This window comes from Lottia gigantea (genome assembly GCF_000327385.1).
Source record: "Lottia gigantea unplaced genomic scaffold LOTGIsca_1, whole genome shotgun sequence".
NCBI classification, from domain to species: domain Eukaryota; kingdom Metazoa; phylum Mollusca; class Gastropoda; family Lottiidae; genus Lottia; species Lottia gigantea.
The window spans coordinates 6,184,835-6,204,511 of NW_008706746.1; the positions used below are offsets into that span (position 1 = coordinate 6,184,835).

Below are 19,677 nucleotides of genomic sequence, written 5' to 3' on the forward strand. Positions count from 1 at the left end.
TCATTAATATGTGTTGACATTAACGTTGTCTTCAAAAACTTGCATAATTCTCAAACTGTGACATTGTGGCAGAGCACTTTCATTCACTTTAAATCCAGCTAGATATTCGGTTCAATAAACATCCTTTTCAATTAACTACCATACTCAATAACTTATATTTTTTTTATTTTATCTTATTAAATACAACATGAAAGAGGACTATTTATAAGAACACAATAGATAAAAATTAGGCCTGTTTTGTATGTTAAAATACAAAAAACATGTCAACACTAGATTGTGTCTGTAATATATTTATATAGGTATATATGTGTGTGTGTGTGTGCAGAGTAGATATACTATATAAATATTATTATATACAACCAGTTATAAGTTGTTGTATTGACAAGTAAAAGATGATAAGTCCAGACTGAAACATCTAATCATAGTCAGCCTATAATATTAGTATCTCAAAACTTTATTATACTCAGTGGGTTTAGTTGTTTCATCATAGTAAACATGGTATAATACATTAGTACTGTATGGGTATACAATATTAATTACACAGTGGCAGTGAAAAGTGAAAGTTTGATTCTATGCAATGTGTTGGATATAATGATGGGGAAGATCTGTGTGTTAAAGGAGGATTATGTAAGATGATAGGTTCAAGTATGTCACGTAAGATATATGTCACCATGAAGTACTGTGTAGAAGATAAGATATGAATATAGGACATCAGTGTAATCAAGATCATTCATTGTGTTTATAGTTTAAATGATTTTGTTTGGATAAAGTTTAAAATATGTTTTGAGTGAAAAACCTATTGTGTACTGTAAATAGATACAATTTTAGTGTAGTGTTGTTGTTTAGTTTAGTATTTTTTATGACCATTTGGGGAGAATTGAATTTGATTGATTTTAGGTTATTAGGTTGAAAATTGTTTTGGAATATAAAGATTATGAAGTTAACTAATCAGAAAAGGTGATGTTATATTGAAATTTATGTTGTGCAAAAAAATAACCCTCAGCAAGGTGGACAATTTTGCTATTTAAAAACCTCCAACAAAAGCAGACCAAGAACAATTCAAAGCTTAATAAAGAGCGCAAAAGAAGGAGGTAAAGCTCTTCTTTATTTGACCAATGCTCAAGTCTGCATTTCTATTATGTATGTATCAGTGATAACTTTCATTAGTACAACAAATTAAAGTACTCAAATTGTGCATATGGTTTGAATTTATTAAAGTATATATGCGAGGAATTTAAAAATATTTTTATAATATGTTGAAGAAATGTAAGATTAAGTAGTTTTATTTATCTAAGATAATTTAGAACATTTGGCAGACATATTAAAAGAAAACAGAAGTAGTTAATCAAAGTGATGAGGTTTCAAGGTTATTTAATAAATTGCAGATTATGTCTTATATTAATGTCTGTTTATCAGTTTGAGCTACATGCAAATTACTGTTCTATCAAAACAGAGATTTTGTGTGTAGTTAAGATAGTTATGGTTAGACTTTCAACTTTACTTCATGACCTATTTTAAAATAATTTGAAAGTATGCTATGAATTCAATAATATGTCATAGTTCATCCTAGCATGTCTGAAAGATGAAATCTCAAAACTAGTAGTAAGAGGAAAGAAGTTTCTAAAAACTCCTAATAGTGTTATATATAGTGAAATCTCCTATTATGTTAAAGTTCAGTAGAACCATATCCTAGATTTTGAGATCTATATAATGGAGTGTTAAAGAAGTGGTGATTTTTATTGACCAGGATAGTTTGAAATGGTTTTAATTTTGAGAAGAGCAGAAATTGATGATATCTGAAATTCAGTGTGACGATTTATTCTCCACATTATCTGACTGGAAGATAGGGAAATTGATCGACTATTGCCTGTAGTGTCAAGACATAATTTCCTGTTGTACAGACATGACAAGTCACTAGGTCTGTAATATCAGGGTGCTATGTGGAATTACATTGACTTTGTCAGATTAATGTTATCTATATTTCATAACCTTGTCACCATCATTCTTTTACACTACCAACATTTCTCATATTCTGTCACTTCCAAATCATCCTTTTAAAAGAAACAATATCATGTGGACTTTGAAATATGAATAATAAATATATGCCATGTTGTTTATGAATATATAAGACATAATCATTGATGACAGTAAAATTCTGTATATTAAACAAATATTTTAAAGCTTTTTGATGATATAACATAACTATGAACAAGATGACTTACAAACTAAGATAAGGACTATAGTATAGTTTATTTTCTAATGGTCACAAAGGCCTACCAAATTGTTGATTTGCAATTTTTATTGTAAAATGCTTTTTTCTCATAATGGATTAGTGTAGTGTTCTATCCAGCAGAAATTTAGCAACTAAACATTCTTGGCAAGACTGACTTTAAAGTCTTTATTAAAACTGATAAAGCTGATCTAAATTTTACAGATCATTTATTTTCCTACATATCTAATGTAGTGCTGTATGATATTGGATTGTTTGTTAACCTCATGCTAATAATCAATAGTTACATGTACATTGTAAATAATGGTTGTTGCTTCACGCTATAATCATAAAAGTTATTAATGGTGCCTACAAATGTTGTCATTATCCGACTTGTATTTACATGATAACCTATCACCAGTAGATCTCTGATATACAAAGTCATTAATAACTCAATCAGTGGCGATATTATATAACTATCAAATTGTCAATGGAAACCAGTAGTTTGTGTAAGATAACAGTTGGTTATTACTATTGTAATGAGGACATAAATAATAAACTTGTGATTAACTCTATCAGTCTTTAGACAAATTCTGGACAGTTCAAAGATATCAGTGTGATTATTGAACTTAACAAATTAGGATAATATTTATATTTTTGATCAGAACTTTGAAATTTTGCATGAACTTTTTTAATGTTTCAGTTCATTTTTAAATGGGTGGATTTCCAATGATATTTCCGGCAAAAGAAAATCTATGACAAGATTGTTGTCTGTGCTTCAGTTTAGTGTAAATGTTTTTATTGAAATTGGAATGTTTCAGTTGAATTCCGAAGGAAATAGAAAACCTAGATGTTAAAGCATTCCATGATTCTTGCTCATCATACTTGTGTTTTATTTTCTGCTTTTGAAAGCTCAACCTTTTAAAAAACATGTTAAAAGTAAAGTTCTCAAAGAAAAAGTTTGGATATTGGTTTTTAGTTTTAGTGGTTTATATATTAGTGTTGTGTATATGGTTATGAGTTCAATATCCTGATTCATGAAGAAGATACAAGATAAGATAGTTCTTTAGAAACATTATCAGAAACACATGAAAGTGTGCATGAAAGAAAATCAATTGATTTTTGAAAAGCTTTTGACTCGTTCAGTAAATATTAATGATGCCGTGGCTTGTTAAGCTGTTACAGGATTCTCTCAAGCAGAAGTCATTAGTGATACCATGATCAAACTATAATGGAAATCAATTTTGTTATGTAATAGTCATTCAGACTTTATTTATACTAATGCATTTGGGTTTAATAATTGTGATCGTGCTGCTTTTAATAATTTCATCGGAAGCGTAAAGGATGTTTTCAAGTATAATATGCTTCTAAAGTTTGATCTGATCAGTACATTTTTACATGATATCAGTTATTGGTTATATCAGATATGTTGGTTGATATTGTTATCAAATGTTTTAATGTTAAAGCTCTTTGTCATGAAGATGGTATAAACCCCCTGTCACGAAGATGGTATGAACTTCTTGTCATATTGATGGTATGAACTTCTTGTCATGTAGATGGTATAAACTTCTTGTCATGTTAGTGGTATGAACTTCTTGTCATGTAGATGGTATGAACTTCCTGTCATGTTGATGGTATGAACTTCTTGTCATGTAGATGGTATAAACTTCTTGTCATGTTAGTGGTATGAGCTTCTTGTCATGTAGATGGTATGAACTTCCTGTCATGTTGATGGTATAAACTTCTTGTCATGTAGATGGTATAAACTTCTTGTCATGTTAGTGGTATGAACTTCTTGTCATGTAGATGGTATGAACTTCTTGTCATGTAGATGGTATGAACTTCCTGTCATGTTGATGGTATGAACTTCTTGTCATGTAGATGGTATAAACTTCTTGTTATCTAGATAGTATGAACTTCTTGTCATATTGATGGTATGAACTCTTTGTTGTGATAATTTGATGAACTCATATTGATAGTATGAACAACAACATATAATTGAAATTAGGAAAGTATGGGCCGAGGTAAAAATTCAGCTACCTCATCATGACATTTATAGATTAATATAATTATATTATGAAGTAATATTACTTTGATGTGAGACCAACTGTTTTATAATAGATAATAACCTTTTGACCTAACCTGAAGACCTCTGATTTAACCAGTCAAATTTTTCACTCTCACAAAATCCCAGCATTGGAGAGAAACTCAAAATTGATTGGTTCAAGTGGCCTTTCCTTAGACCCTAACTGAAGTGGCTATATAAATACTGATAAAAAAAACTGACCAAAGCTTGGTCTAATTTTGTTGATTGTATGAACTCTTATGTTGATGGTATGGACTTTCATCTTGTTGATGATACCAACTCTAATATTATGTTACTCCTTGTCATGTTGATGTAATAACTCTCTGTGATGTTGTTGGTATGAACCTTAAGTTTATCATATTGATGGTATGAACTCTTAATGACGGTGTCAGGTTGGTGGTATTTCGAACATTTTGTTATGTTGATGGTATTTCAAACATTTTGTTATGTTGATGGAATTTCAAACATTTTGTTATGTTGATGGAATTTCAAACATTTTGTTATGTTGTTGGTATTCGAACATTTTGTTATGTTGATGATATTTCGAACATTTTGTTTTGTTGATGATATTTCAAACATTTTGTTTTGTTGATATTTCAAACATTTTGTTATGTTGTTGATATTTCAAACATTTTGTTATGTTGAGGATATTTCAAACATTTTGTTATGTTGATGATATTTCGAACATTTTGTTTTGTTGATATTTCAAACATTTTGTTATGTTGTTGATATTTCAAACATTTTGTTATGTTGAGGATATTTCGAACATTTTGTTACATTGATGTTATTCGAACATTTTGTTATGTTGAGGATATTTCGAACATTTTGTTATGTTGATGTTATTTCGAACATTTTGTTATGTTGAGGATATTTCAAACATTTTGTTATGTTGATGGTATTTCAAACATTTTGTTATGTTGATGGAATTTCAAACATTTTGTTATGTTGATGGAATTTGAAACATTTTGTTATGTTGTTGGTATTCGAACATTTTGTTACGTTGATGATATTTCGAACATTTTGTTTTGTTGATGATATTTCAAACATTTTGTTTTGTTGATGATATTTCAAACATTTTGTTATGTTGTTGATATTTCAAACATTTTGTTATGTTGAGGATATTTCAAACATTTTGTTATGTTGATGATATTTCGAACATTTTGTTTTGTTGATATTTCAAACATTTTGTTATGTTGTTGATATTTCAAACATTTTGTTATGTTGAGGATATTTCGAACATTTTGTTACGTTGATGTTATTTCGAACATTTTGTTATGTTGAGGATATTTCGAACATTTTGTTATGTTGATGTTATTTCGAACATTTTGTTATGTTGAGGATATTTTGAACATTTTGTTATGTTAATGTTATTTCGAACATTTTGTTATGTTAATGTTATTTCGAACATTTTGTTATGTTAATGTTATTTCGAACATTTTGTTATGTTGATGATATTTCAAACATTTTGTTATGTTGAGGATATTTCAAACATTTTTTTGTTACTGAAGTTTTTTTTCTACAATGTACATTGTTGATTGATGGTGCAACAGTTTAACTGTATAGATATTGTAAACTAAGTGACGTTTTGTCAATTTTCAGATTGATGGTATGTTGAATATGAATTTTGTCAGTTCTCTATGTTGAATATTGTGAGCTTTGAATAGATATTGTGTACTGAACAAATGAACTATATGTATATATAGAGTGATATATAAGATGTGTACTGTATAGATCATGATGTTATTAATGTGAAATTTGATTATCTGATTCTAATTACTAAAAGACACGAAAGGTAGTGAAAATAACTGTCAGGTTATAAAACCCAGTATTATTTTAGAACGTTATCGAGAATCAATCTATATTATTATCATGATTAATTTGGATTAAACGAGAGAGAAGACATGAAGTTCTTAACCCATCGTCAACTTCGCACCAATCACCATGTAATTTGGAGTAAGTTTTTTCTCTTAAATATGATTTCTATACATTTTTCTCACATATTTATTCTGTTAACATTTTGAAATAGAATGATACAATGCTTAATTATTTTACAGTCTATATTCTCTTCTCTTTGAATTACCAGATAACAATATTTGTACTTTACAAAAAATTGTTAATTAACTATTATATTCTTTCTTGCTGTTTCTATGAATATGCCAGTAGTATTATAATTTACAGTAATGTTTAAAGTAATATGTTTATTTGACACTAATTGACAGGGTAAAGATATTGATTCTTTCATCTCATCAGTATATTTTATTATCTGTTTTAGACTTAATTCTGAATTGAATTAATTTTTATCTGTATTTTTAGAATATCAATTTAATTAAGATTATAATAGGTTCAATTGAAAATAATGGTTTATAGCTGATAAAACTCTTTAAAAGAATAGCACTATCAGCATCTTGAAATTGTACTAAAATATAATGTTGATATCTTTAATTTCAGTAAAACACTACTTTCATTTTAAATTCAATTTTCTACATATTCAAATCTCTAATGTGTTAATTGGATAAAGTCAAATATTGATGAAAAGGCCACCACTCTTAACATTGTCTCAACAAGATTTTCTATTTCCTTTAGAAATCTCCTGAGTTTCTTAATGTTCTTTTACAATATGGAAATATTTAGGAGTGATATTGATAACATTTGATAAATATACACTTGGGTACCCTTACCTATTTCCTACTAATGAAAAAACTTTCTATATACATAATAAATACCATCCATCGTCTTTCTCAGCCAACAAGTTAGTCTAGATTCTTCTTATTTTGACAGTAAAAATCAATCATATATGTAGGCCAGTTAATGGTTGATTTTGAAAGATGTTTAAAAGTTTAAAGCATATTTGTCTGACTGTATTCAGAGAATAGTCCTGCAATACATTTTGAAATATCATTAGATGACCTGAAACCATAGAATTAACATTTCAGCAAATTATTTTTAAAAGTCAAAGATTGTCAAATACAATGGACATTTTATTTTATTTTCGTGTTGCCTACATATAAAGAAACAGCAACAATAACTATAACATTCTTAAATATTTAAAATAACTTTCAATTTGTTCTTTCATTAATTAACACACATGCTATTTTTCAGACTTATATACAAAACATACGCACATGAATAGAGGTTTATTTTTAGGTTCACTATTTGATTTCAGATTAAGGATTATTTCACTATGTCTAAATATTTTATTAAATGCTATAATTTTATGATTGCAGGTGGTGATCTAACATCAGATGAAGAAGCTTCAATAAAATCATGTTGGACATCTATAATCGGTCCTGATTTTGATGTTGTGGTAAGTAATTTGTTGATTTATGAATGACATAAAATAAATAATGAAAAATAGATATTTATAAATTCTTTGAAATGATGCTTTTGATATATTCAGAACTGATATCCACTAGGGAAATATTGACAAAATACAGACCAACTTATCACAAAAACTGAAGCAATAACTTAAGCATATATTTTTAAAAGTAAAATTAGGCAGTACATGTAGGTGGACTGAAGAGACAAATATTTCAATCTAAATTTTGGCCTGAAACCAAACCATTAATTTCAAAGTCTATTTTCTTATGGGAATTGTGCAGTACAGAAATAGGATAAATAAAGATTTTGAAAAGCTATATTAGCGTAATAATTGGATAAACTTTCAATTTTCTATTGATGCAGAATAATGAAAGCAGAATTACATTTGATACATTAATAAACTTTATCAAGGTAGACAGACATTAAATTATTATTATTAGACTAATATTACCATCATACATAGAGAGCTCTTTTAACTCAGTGTCATTTGTTGATAGATTAATTGAGTATAGAGAAAAATCAATAAAGTCCTATTATCTGATTGGAACTTAATTGGTATATAGAAGATTCACGTTTGTCCATCGGCAAAATGTCTTTATGAATCAATGAAGCATATAGGATATAATGTTATTATCAATAATGTTCATTTGATTTCTACCATTTTCTGTTATTTATACTCACTTATCATCTTCCAGATTATGTCAACACAAATTTACATCAAATTAAGCATGAATTTGTATATATCTGGACCAAGCTTATTTCTCATCAGAAACATGTTTTAAGGTTGGTTTACACAAAACAAATAATAATTCTTAATTCTGATCTCGATTGGAACTTAAAATTCTGCTAACTTCGAAAAAGACGTATCTCCTCATTAAACCAGAAAATTATCTTGAAAATTCATTCAAGGACCAGCTGGTAGAAGAAAGTAACTAAAAAAAACCTAAGCTTTATCCTAAACAACAACTCTCTGACGTAATGTTTATGTGGTGCATTTTCTAAGCAACACAATTTTGTATGACCAATGCATGAGTAATATAGAAATTAATTATAATATGAGTTTCTGAGGTATATAATATGAGTAATTTATCATGTAGAGTATTGTCAGGTAATAACTGTAATGTATTAATAATGTAATAAATTGCTTAGTAATTGCTACAGTATTTGTATTATTTTGTAAGATTATTCCGATTATAATTTTACCAATCAATATTTCCTAATCAACTATTGTTGACATTACTTCATTCTGATTTTCTGTTAGGATTGATTACATTTTACTCAAAAAGAAAGCATTGTCTGACATTTTGAAGTCGTAACACACCCAATATGGTGAAGGTAATCTTATTTTGTGTCAAAGCTGAGTGAATACCATATCTTTATCAGCTTAGGCAGGAGGTTTGGCATCCATAAAGATAATAGTTATTAATTGAACTTAGACTATCATGGAAATTATAGATTATTGAGAAATAATGGAAACATGTCAAACCTAACAACATATTATCTTGTAATAAATCATTACAAATTTAATCAAGAATTTCAGATAATAATGGCAGTATTAGTATGGATACAAGAAATATTTTACAACACACATGATGCCATTGTGCAACTGGGTTTGTCCACTGGACATCCCAAAATTGTAGTCAATCTTAAAACAGGAGCAATTTGTTCTCTATTTTTGAGATGAACTTGACTAGTTTACATATGGTTTGATAGCTGACATGTTTAATCTTATTGTTGTGTAAGAGCTGACATTTTCTGTCAAAAATTGATTAAAAAGTTACCCAGTTATATCCTGGCATGCAATGAAAATGATTATTGAAAGTCATGATAAGTACTTATATACTCCAAACGCCTTTTGTCAGTTCCAAACACCTTTTGAGAGTCCATCCACCGGTCCTTGTTCTGAAACAATTGAGAAGACAGATTTTTATGAAATATGTTGAATAACTGATTGTCACCCAAAAATGAATCCTATCAAAAAGTGAAAAATGAAAAAATTCTTAAGTATGTTCTTCAAGAAACAAGTTTAACTTAAATAGCTTCTGCCAAATTTTCTAATCAAAACAGAGTTGAAAGTGAGTGTGTTACTTTGTCTGGCAAGCTATTTTATTGTTTCTGCTTGCTGAAAAGAACAGGAATTAACTGAAGATTGACTGCATAGTGATGTATAATTTAATTGTGAAAGCAATATATTACCAAACTGTCCTGGCCCGTCATCATTCCCCTTCATCTCATTTCGCCAACACTACTTTCAAAACAATATGGATAAGCACTAAACAAACATTGATTGATAATTGTTTCAGGTTGCTAAATTATCTAAGTTTAAAGAAGGAGGTGGATTAGGTATCAGTTTAGAAGGTACAGTTGATGTAGAAAATGGTGTTGAAGTTAGACCACATCATTATATAAGATCTATTTTACCTGAAGGTCCAGTTGGTCAAAATGGACGATGTAAAAGTGGAGATGAACTCTTAGAGGTAAGTTTCCTGTTTTGAATCTTCAAAATAATTCTGATAATTCAAGAGCATGGTGAATCTGGAGCAATTATGAAATACTTACTCACTTATGATTGATATACTTCCTCATGTGAAGAGTTTTCGTTTTGCGGTTCAGATCGTTAGTACTTGGTTTGAATTTTTATCCACAGTAGCACAAGATTTGACTAGTCTGAATAGGGGCCTGAATAGTAAATAATTAGATGTGTAGGCATGTGTAGGTAGTAGTACATTTAGAAAATAAAGTAGATGCAGAAACACACATACAAAATTCTCTGTATAAGAATTCTCTAATGCAATATCAAACTGAATCACAGATTGTGTGTTATAGGGACACTTATAGATATATATGTGGTACCTGTACTTCCAGATTATCTTTCCTCAGCTTTATATCGCAAGTGCAAAACTAGTCTCTTTCAATGTTAAAATATAGATATCTAAGTTGTTTGTGTTTTGTAGGTAAATGGTAGGAGGTTATTGGGATTGACTCATGTTGATGTTGTAGCTATATTAAAAGATTTACCTCAACATGTGAGACTGGTTTGTGCTAGAAGGAAGACACAACCAACAGATAACTATGCAGCACAGCCTGATGATGTAGATTTTACTAGTTCTGGTTTTAATACTGGTGTGAAAGAAAATTTACCACTATCTAGTAAAATGGTGAAAGCCAAATCAGATCTAGCCATTTCATCAGTAGAAAGTACATCTTTACAGGATACTTTGAATAAAACCAAATCTCGATCTTTAGAACCTTTAAATAGTTTAGCTATGTGGAGTAATGAACCAGTGGTTATTGAGTTGATTAAAGGTGATAATGGTTTAGGATTTAGTATACTAGACTATCAAGTAAGTGGTTGACATTTCTTACTCAAAAATTTGCAAATGCATGATTTTGAGTACATGTTCACAGCTTTTAGATTTTCTTAGAATAAAAAATGATTAAGATCTAATAATTTTATACTATTTCTATAAGCAGGCAAATGGATGATTTAGAAACTGATCGGAATAAGTAAAAAAGAATTTCAATACTAAATGCCTACTTATGTTGAGATGACAAATAAATTCTCTCTTGATAACTACTGTTCTTGATTCATTGATAATTAAGCAAATTATTTCATGAATATTTCAAAAATTTACCATGACTTTGACCTTTATTCTAGGACCCAGTAAATCCCAACGAGACAGTAATAGTGATACAGAGTTTAGTACCAGGTGGTGTAGCTCAACAAGATGGTCGTCTAGTACCAGGAGATAGACTTATCTTTGTCAATGATGTCAATGTAGAGAATGCTACCCTAGATGAAACAGCTCAAGCATTAAAAGGTGCTGAGAAGGGAATTGTACAGATTGGTGTTGCTAAACCATTATCTTTATTACCTAATGAGCAGGTAAATTATAACTTGTCTTGTATATTCTAGTAGTGAACTGAATAGATTATAATTCAATCAAATCTTCATATTACTTATGAGTTGTTTTTGTCTGTTTTGATACCAAAGACCAATTTCATAAATTGGATATTGAAAATCTGAATTTCTCAACCTTTCATGGTAGAAACAGTAATATGAAATCTGAATATTTTTCAATTTCTATGGATTATATCTGAATAATATATTGTGTTCATTACTGGAATTTATTTTTTTACCACTAATATGTATAACAATACCTTTCACACAATCCTCAAATATCAAAACAATCCTTGCATTGTCACCTGTTCTATATTTCACAAATTGTGGTTCATGAACAAACTACAACCTGTATTTAGTCAGTAACAAATTATCTCCCTTCCACCACAAAACAATACTTCTTCTGTTTATGGAAACTTATGCGTTCAAAATATCATGTAGTGTTACCAAAATTTAAGCATGACATTTGTTTTGTTTTTGTCTGTTTATTTCCTGCATGTTTGATTTTGTTTTTTGGAAATTGGTCAGATCTGTAGTATTTATTATGAAAATTGTTATGATTTAGATATTGTTTATTGCAATGATATTGTGACTAATGATGAAAATATTTCAGCATTCCAAAGTCATACTTGTGATAAATACCCTTATTTTGAGTTTATTTACAGACCTACAACAAGATTCAATTTTGAAATTGGTCAACATTATTAAATGAATATTTTCGTCTATCTTATTTTGCATGTTCTTTTGGAAATGACACCATTTTGGTCTTAATAAGAGACTCTCTATTATAAGATTTGAGTTTTATCACATGTATGCGTCTATATTTTAAAACCAAACATTGGACCAAAACCCAGATATATTGTAATTGCACATTAAAAATTCCTTTATCATCTTTTGATATATTGAGTTGTTTTTGCTTCTGGCATTTTGATATTCAGATGTATTTTCTCTAAATTATGTTTGGTTTTAAAAAGAACCCTCAAACTTCCTCTAATCTCTAACTATGGCTTGAAGTGTTCTTTAATTGCACGTGTGCATTTTGCTTTCTTTTGTCTTCTCCAGTCGTCTGATGCACTTCCTTCATCTGATGCAGCACCATCATCCCCAGATCATGTGACATCATTTGTCGAGCAGCTCCCGGAAACTTCCACTATTACCATGACAACCCATGATGAATCCTATACTGAATCAACTCAGTCCAGTGAAGGTGATGGTAAATCAACATTAAAACGTAAAGATAGTTTCTATGATAGTGATGAGGAGGAAATAAAAACTCCAAGAAAAACATCACCTCAAAAATCTGGCACAGAAAAACCAATTACCCCACCTAAATCTTTAAATACGTTTGGTAAAGAAGTGAAAGAGACTAAGAGAGTGGTACAAACAACCAACAAGCAAAAATTTGATTATGAAGATATTGATTCGTTACCATCTTACCAAGAGGCTACTTCTGGTTCATTACAAGTAACAACTGATAGTAAATTGACTAATCAACATGAAAGACAAGTTTCTGATGCTCTCTCGGACCAGGTATTTGGTTTAGACATTCCTGATAGTTCGGAAGCGTAGTTAGACAAATGGTTGATATTAATATTAACTCATTTCCATCCTTTTATTGTGTAATGGACAGTATCACTGAAACATGAAGTGAAAATTTCTTAATCAATTAAACATTTAATTCCGCACAAACTTTTTTAGCAATAAGAGACACGCTTAGACTGTTATGTGGACGCATTAAAATTGTGATATATTATCATACATCAAAAAGTGCATAGTGAATTTTGTATATTTTTAGTGAGTGAACCGTATATTTGTGAACCTACAGTGCCCAAATATGTGATTTTGTAATAAATTTTTACGATCTTTTTTACTTTCCTACTTAAAGCACTCAACTGGGTTGTTTCCCAATTTTAATATTTTCAATTTGAATTAATCACTTTAGTGACACTAAGTAGCGACCTATTATTTATTTATTCAATGCTTTAGCTTCATGTTTGGTGACCTGTTCAATGCACATTGATGTTAATATTCTATATTATTCTAAACATGTTCAAAACTCTTCTCAAACTATTTTCAAAAGTTTTTGAACATGTTGGCTACTTGCCAAAACTGTAGTTTTTTGCACTGTAACAAAGAATATTCTTTCAAATTATATTATTTGGTTTGTAAATTACCAAAAATCGATAAACTACAGTTCCAGGCATGTCAAATTTAGACAGATAATTCTTTTGTATTTAGCATGATGATTTTTTCTGTCTATCATCTCTATGCAATAGTTATAGCATGTTTAGTGTAGTTATCTCCCTGTATTGCATGACAAATCCTCTTTCTTTCTTTTCATATTTAAATACAGATATTGTACCAAAACTGTGTTTATACACATAAGAAATTAAGTGATATAGAAATGGTTTCTAGAAAAGTTGATTTTTATTACAGCTAGCTACATTGTAATTCGAGGACTGTTAAGAAACTTAGGTTAACTTTTTACATATTTTACATTTTTTGAACATTTTTATCGTTAAATTTTTTTTAGATAGTATCTTCAATTTTAAAAGCCCCTATTTTGAATTTTACCATTTTTAACCTATTTATCTCTGACTATAAATTGAAAATCGTAGAATTTATCATTTAATATTATTAGAATATTTTATTTGGTCACTAATGTGCCAAATGAACAATTTGAAATTGTTTGTTGTAGAACATTATAAGATACAAACTCATATTAAAAATTAAAACATGACATGAAAAATTCAAGCATTTAGTAGAAAATATTCATGGCAAAAGTAAGCAAAATAGAATAGGGTGAACCTGAACAGAATAAATAAGGTCATAATTTATCTTTGAAAATAGCTCTGAAATAAACTATTCAAATCAAAATAGATATACCTATATCACAGTTTATGATTTCCTGTCCGTTTTTAAAACAAACAAAATATGTAAAAGAAGGAATAGTAAGTTAGTTAAACAAAAGTATCTCGATTTTTATATTATCATATCTAATAGTAATCAGTAAAGTTAAGTAAGTTAAGCATGATTGAGCTTGGAAATAGTGACAATATTATTTTCTGTAAACTTGTTTTAACAGTTTTTTGCCATCATTATTTCTCACAGCCTTTTCGTAAGATTCATGTTTGTCCTCTCATTTAGTCATAGTCCCTGATCATTTTTTATTCTGGATTTCTTTTGAAGTATAACTTATAGCATGAAGTCCTGGTGTTGGTTACCTGTTTACCTTTAAAATCAACATTCATTAACAACAACAAGACTGATGTGTTTATTTTCATGGGTATTCAAAATCTAATTGGATGGCCTGGAAATGGTTTTTGGTACCTTCTAATTTACATCTTGAATCTCAATTGACTTTCAAAAATACACTGGTCCCTTTTCATGAATTTGTATTGCATATCATTTATATATAAATAACATAACAGTCCCAAACATTACTAACATTACAAACTAATATGTTACTGTAGCAAACTAATATGTTATAATAACAAACTTATATGTAATAGAAAGAAACTAATGTTATAGCAGCTAACAAAGTACACACTAACATTGATTCATAGCATTAACATCTCTAACATTAACACCACTAAACATCAGCTAGTAAGGAATCAGATGTATATTTTAATGCTATTAAATGTAACATGTTAACTATATCTAGTCATATTCAATGTTAATGCCGGTATACTATTACTTTACAATTACATCGTTTTTGACTTCATTTTTTTTATTTTTGTCGACTCCCATATATATATATATATTTTGTTTCATTACACGTTATAAACTTTATTAGCAAATCTTGAGTATTTATTTCTTTCTGAATTTGAATGACTTTAAGAGAACAATACAACTTGCTGAAGGTGGCTTGGTCCTTGGTTTTGGTGATTTTAAAATTTTCATTGATATTGTGATGTGATATTTTGGTATTGGGTTGAATAACTCGAAAATTAGCTTAAATGCTGAAACTAGATTCAAGGCTTTTTAAATAAACTTCATAGGTTGTTAGTAAATTGGTATAAATTTCCCTCAAATTGCTTTGGTTCATTGCCAGCTAGAATCCATTTGCTAATATTGTGCTCATTTTATCCTAGAAAACAAAGACATTTATTTTAAAACTAAAAAATAAAAAAAAACAACACAAAAAAATGTGAATGTTAAGAAAGGAAAATTTATAGTTAATTAGTTGACATTAAGTCATTTGTCACTGTATTCAGATATCATTTATCTACTGGTACTAATGACTCATTTCAAATCTTTCTTTAAAATCTACTGTACTTTATTGATTAGAAATCCATACTTCCATGTAGAACTTCAGAAATTCTATCTAGAATGAATCAGAAAAAAGTGTCAACCTATTTCCATTTTATTATATACATAGATAACATTAATGAAAACTGAAAATGTGAATTTTACAATTCTAGGATATTTTCCTTGATAAACAGTACAATATAATACAATAGGCTATGTAATAAAAAAAAAAGTCATGCAAAATTGTTCAATAGCCAGCATTGGTTTTTAAACTTCAAGTAAAAAGAAGGCCAGGCCACCTCAGTAAGATGTTTATTGTGCATGTTGACCAATGTTGATATTGTGTTGTTTATGGCTTTATGTTGCTTCTCTTAGTTATCTCCTGCCAATACATCCCGATTTATTGATGAAGAATTTGCCGATATATTAAAGGAACACTCTTCTCCCCTGGATTCCTCCACATCTGGTAGTGTCAAAGCAACACCGCCCCCGCTACCCCCAAAACCAAGGCTTAATCGAGTGATACAAGCTAAACTTAAAAAGGTAAAGTTATTCCTATATAATCAACACCCCGATTATTTATGCACAAATCACACTGCACAGCATTCTGTAAACAATAGAAAAACAAAATTAATATGGGACATAAAAACATGATTACATGTTTACTTAATGGTCTGAGCTAGAATGTCTTTGATGCTTTACTCACATATTGTCTTAATACCTACAACTATTAGGATCTAACTTGATAATGACCTGTTAATGAGTTGTATAAACTGTCTAAAAACAATCTGACTTTAATTATTTAAAGGGCCTTCTGCTTTTTTCGTAAAATATTTTCATTATCTAAATTTTACCTGAAAATATTTGTAAAGTATGCTATATGTATCTACTTGATCAAACAATTTGTTTTAAAAGGGTTAATTAAAAACTGAGAGTACTAATTGTTAATTAAGCAGTTGATCTAGTTTGGGTGATTGGCTTTACAATTTTAGCGTTGACAAATTAATGGCTATATTATTTTAGTTAAAACTTTGAGATATGTTAAAGGGAATATTTCGCTAGAGTTTGGTGTATAGTTTTCACAAATTTGAGCAAAAAAATGTTTGACCTACAAAAAATGCAGAATGTCCCTTTAAAACCGTGAAAAATATACTCCTATAGATAGTTTGGTGTTGTAAAAGTTAAGGGCAGGAGCTTTATAGTTAAATCTTTCAGATAAGGAAGGTAAATGACACACATCTCTAGATTTTTATCATTAGTAAATTTGGGCACCTCAATTTTGTCTGGATATATCAGAATTTAAGAAATAAGGTGTAACAATACACCAGAAAATATAAGAGTAGTGGTTATTAAAATTTGATTCTCAAGTTTAGATGTGGGTGTTGGAAAATTTAATCTAATTAGTATGGTATATGATAAAGAGTTGGAATAAAAGAAAATGATATCAAATATTGATACTGTAGGAAATTTCAGCTAAAAATATCTGTTTTATCAGACACAAAACTTACTTTACTTATCTTTCAGTTCTCCAGATACTATATTACGTGAGAAAATGTAGACAAGACAACAGACTGTATACTTAATATTCATTGATTAGAAATTAGAAAATCAATTTGCCCGGAGGAGAAAATAGTTGTTCTATTAGGGTGGAGCCATTATTATCTATTATTAGTTGAGATAAGAAGATAATGAGAGACAAGAGAATATATCATGCAATTAGACAAATGATAAAAATAACACTTGTTGAGTTTTGTAATTTACTGGTTAGTTATTAGATATGTGTATACCTTTCTGTAAATTGGTTGAAAGAAATCATTTATTACAACCTACAAGTGATTGTAAAGAGATTTTTGTTAATGTATTTGGACACTGATAGCATCGATTGTGGTTCTTGCAATTCCACTAAATCTAAGCATTATATGATGTCACTATCTCAAAAGTCCTATATATTATTTGTTGCTTTTACAATAGTGACATCATCAAACACTTTGTCCCCAATACAGATCAAGAGTTCAGAAAATCTTTACACCTCTCCACAATCTGCTTCAATTCAATCAAATCTTTTATAGAAATTAAAATGCCATTGTGATACCAGAAATGTACAAAAGCCATTGAGGGACACCTAAAAAAAAAACAATTATTTTATTTTTCTATATATATTTTGTACAAGTTGACATTTCTGATTCCACAAGGCAGAAGCGGGGTAGATTTTTTGTTTCCACAGGAAATTTAAGAATGAGAGGCCTCAAAAATGCTTTTCTCACTGATCTGACACAAAACATTTTTTTACGCTTTTCCAGCTATAACACTAAACATTTTCTGCTATATATCATGTATACATATTTGTTTTGACTGATTTGGAAGAATGGGGTGATACTTGAATTCCTGTCAGTCCTTAATTATATATGTCAATACCTACAAGTGCAAGAAATAATATAGAACTCGAAATTACAAAAGAGTTATTGAAAATCCATGACCTAATTTTTTTTTGCCAATTATATATATAGATCCATCAATATCTCGCTATTTGTCAAATATAAAAATATAGAAAAAAGTGATGTTTACCTGATTGTCCTAGCTATAAATCAATTGATATACTGTTAGTTTTAATCTATATAAAACTGAGATAAATATGAAGTAATCAGTGGTTATGAGGGAATGATTGAGTTTTAATCTGAGATCTATATTGTATTTATATATATGAAGATTTCTCTAAGGAATGTATGTATGACATCAAAATAGGAATGTACTTCTATTAATGAATAATATCTTCTATCAGTTCTTATATACTGTCACTGGAATATATATTTTCTTACTATTAATGTTAACATAGCCTCTATGAAGACTATCATTACTAGCTGTTATTATCATTATATCACTACAAATGTCTAATGCTATTGCTGCCTAGGTAAAATGCTAAAGTTGTGTTGCAAGTGCTTAATTTATGATGTGAACAGTGTTGAAAATTCTTGATCTGGTTTTCTTTGTCTAGTGTCTAAAAAGTATTCAATGCATGATCAGTGCTCAAATTCTTAATGTAGTGAACACTGTTGGATATTCTTGATCTAGGACTGAACAAAGTTTAAAATCTTAATCTAGTATTCATCAAAAAAGGGTTAATTAATACATGAACAGTGTTCATCTTGTACCTGTACAGTTGTTGAAATTCTTCATCTTTTACAGAAATTCTTGAGATGTGTTGAAAATTTATTCCTTGGAGCTTCATGGTTATATATATTGAAGGTATCTGTGTACTATTGATGGACAGTCTAATACTGTCAAATTTACAAGCATTTAGATATTTAAAATACTCTTTATTGTCATAAGTATAAACATAAGTTTATATTATATATAGCCTTTAAAAAGTTACTCTTTCTTAAATATAGTTTTGTTTACCTTCTTTCAGTACAGTCCTTTATCTGGTATATTTATTGAGCCACAGGTGATTATGGAAATAGGTATTTTGTTTGGTATTCCGTGCATTCAAATTTTCTATTGTGTTTGAACTTTTGATACTCAAATTTATTATTGACATGTAAATAGGACAGAAATTGTTTCTTCATGTTGATACTTGATTTGTGTTAAAGTTATAAAGATGAAGATGTTTCAGTTAGGTTTATTGTGAACTGAAATAGTCTTCGAAACATTTCAGACTGAATAAGGACATCTTGTTATATACATGTACATATCAAATTCTTTAATACATGGTTGACGTGGTATTTGCATGTGTTCCTTTTAAAACTTAGTATTTGCAATGATTTAGTAAATACACTGGTATAATGGGGTGCTGGTTGAAAGAGGATTTTTCAGTTTTGAATGTGGAATTATATAGGAATGTTTTATAGTATATATTATATGTTTGAGGTGAAATAAAGCAAGATGTGTTGTTGAAGTATGTGTTTGAAGTATAAT

At 29.0% G+C, this 19,677-nt stretch overlaps 1 protein-coding gene across 1 annotated transcript; it reads left to right on the plus strand.

Annotated features, from left to right (window-relative positions):
• Nucleotides 1-6,196: 6,196 nt before the first annotated feature.
• Nucleotides 6,197-13,083, plus strand: LOTGIDRAFT_152344 (hypothetical protein; the record flags this gene model as incomplete). Its single annotated transcript, XM_009045783.1, has 6 exons — nt 6,197-6,248; nt 7,520-7,599; nt 9,917-10,090; nt 10,568-10,957; nt 11,272-11,499; nt 12,577-13,083. The coding sequence occupies 6 exons, from the start codon at nt 6,197-6,199 to the stop codon at nt 13,081-13,083; spliced, it is 1,431 nt and encodes a 476-aa protein (XP_009044031.1).
• Nucleotides 13,084-19,677: the final 6,594 nt, after the last annotated feature.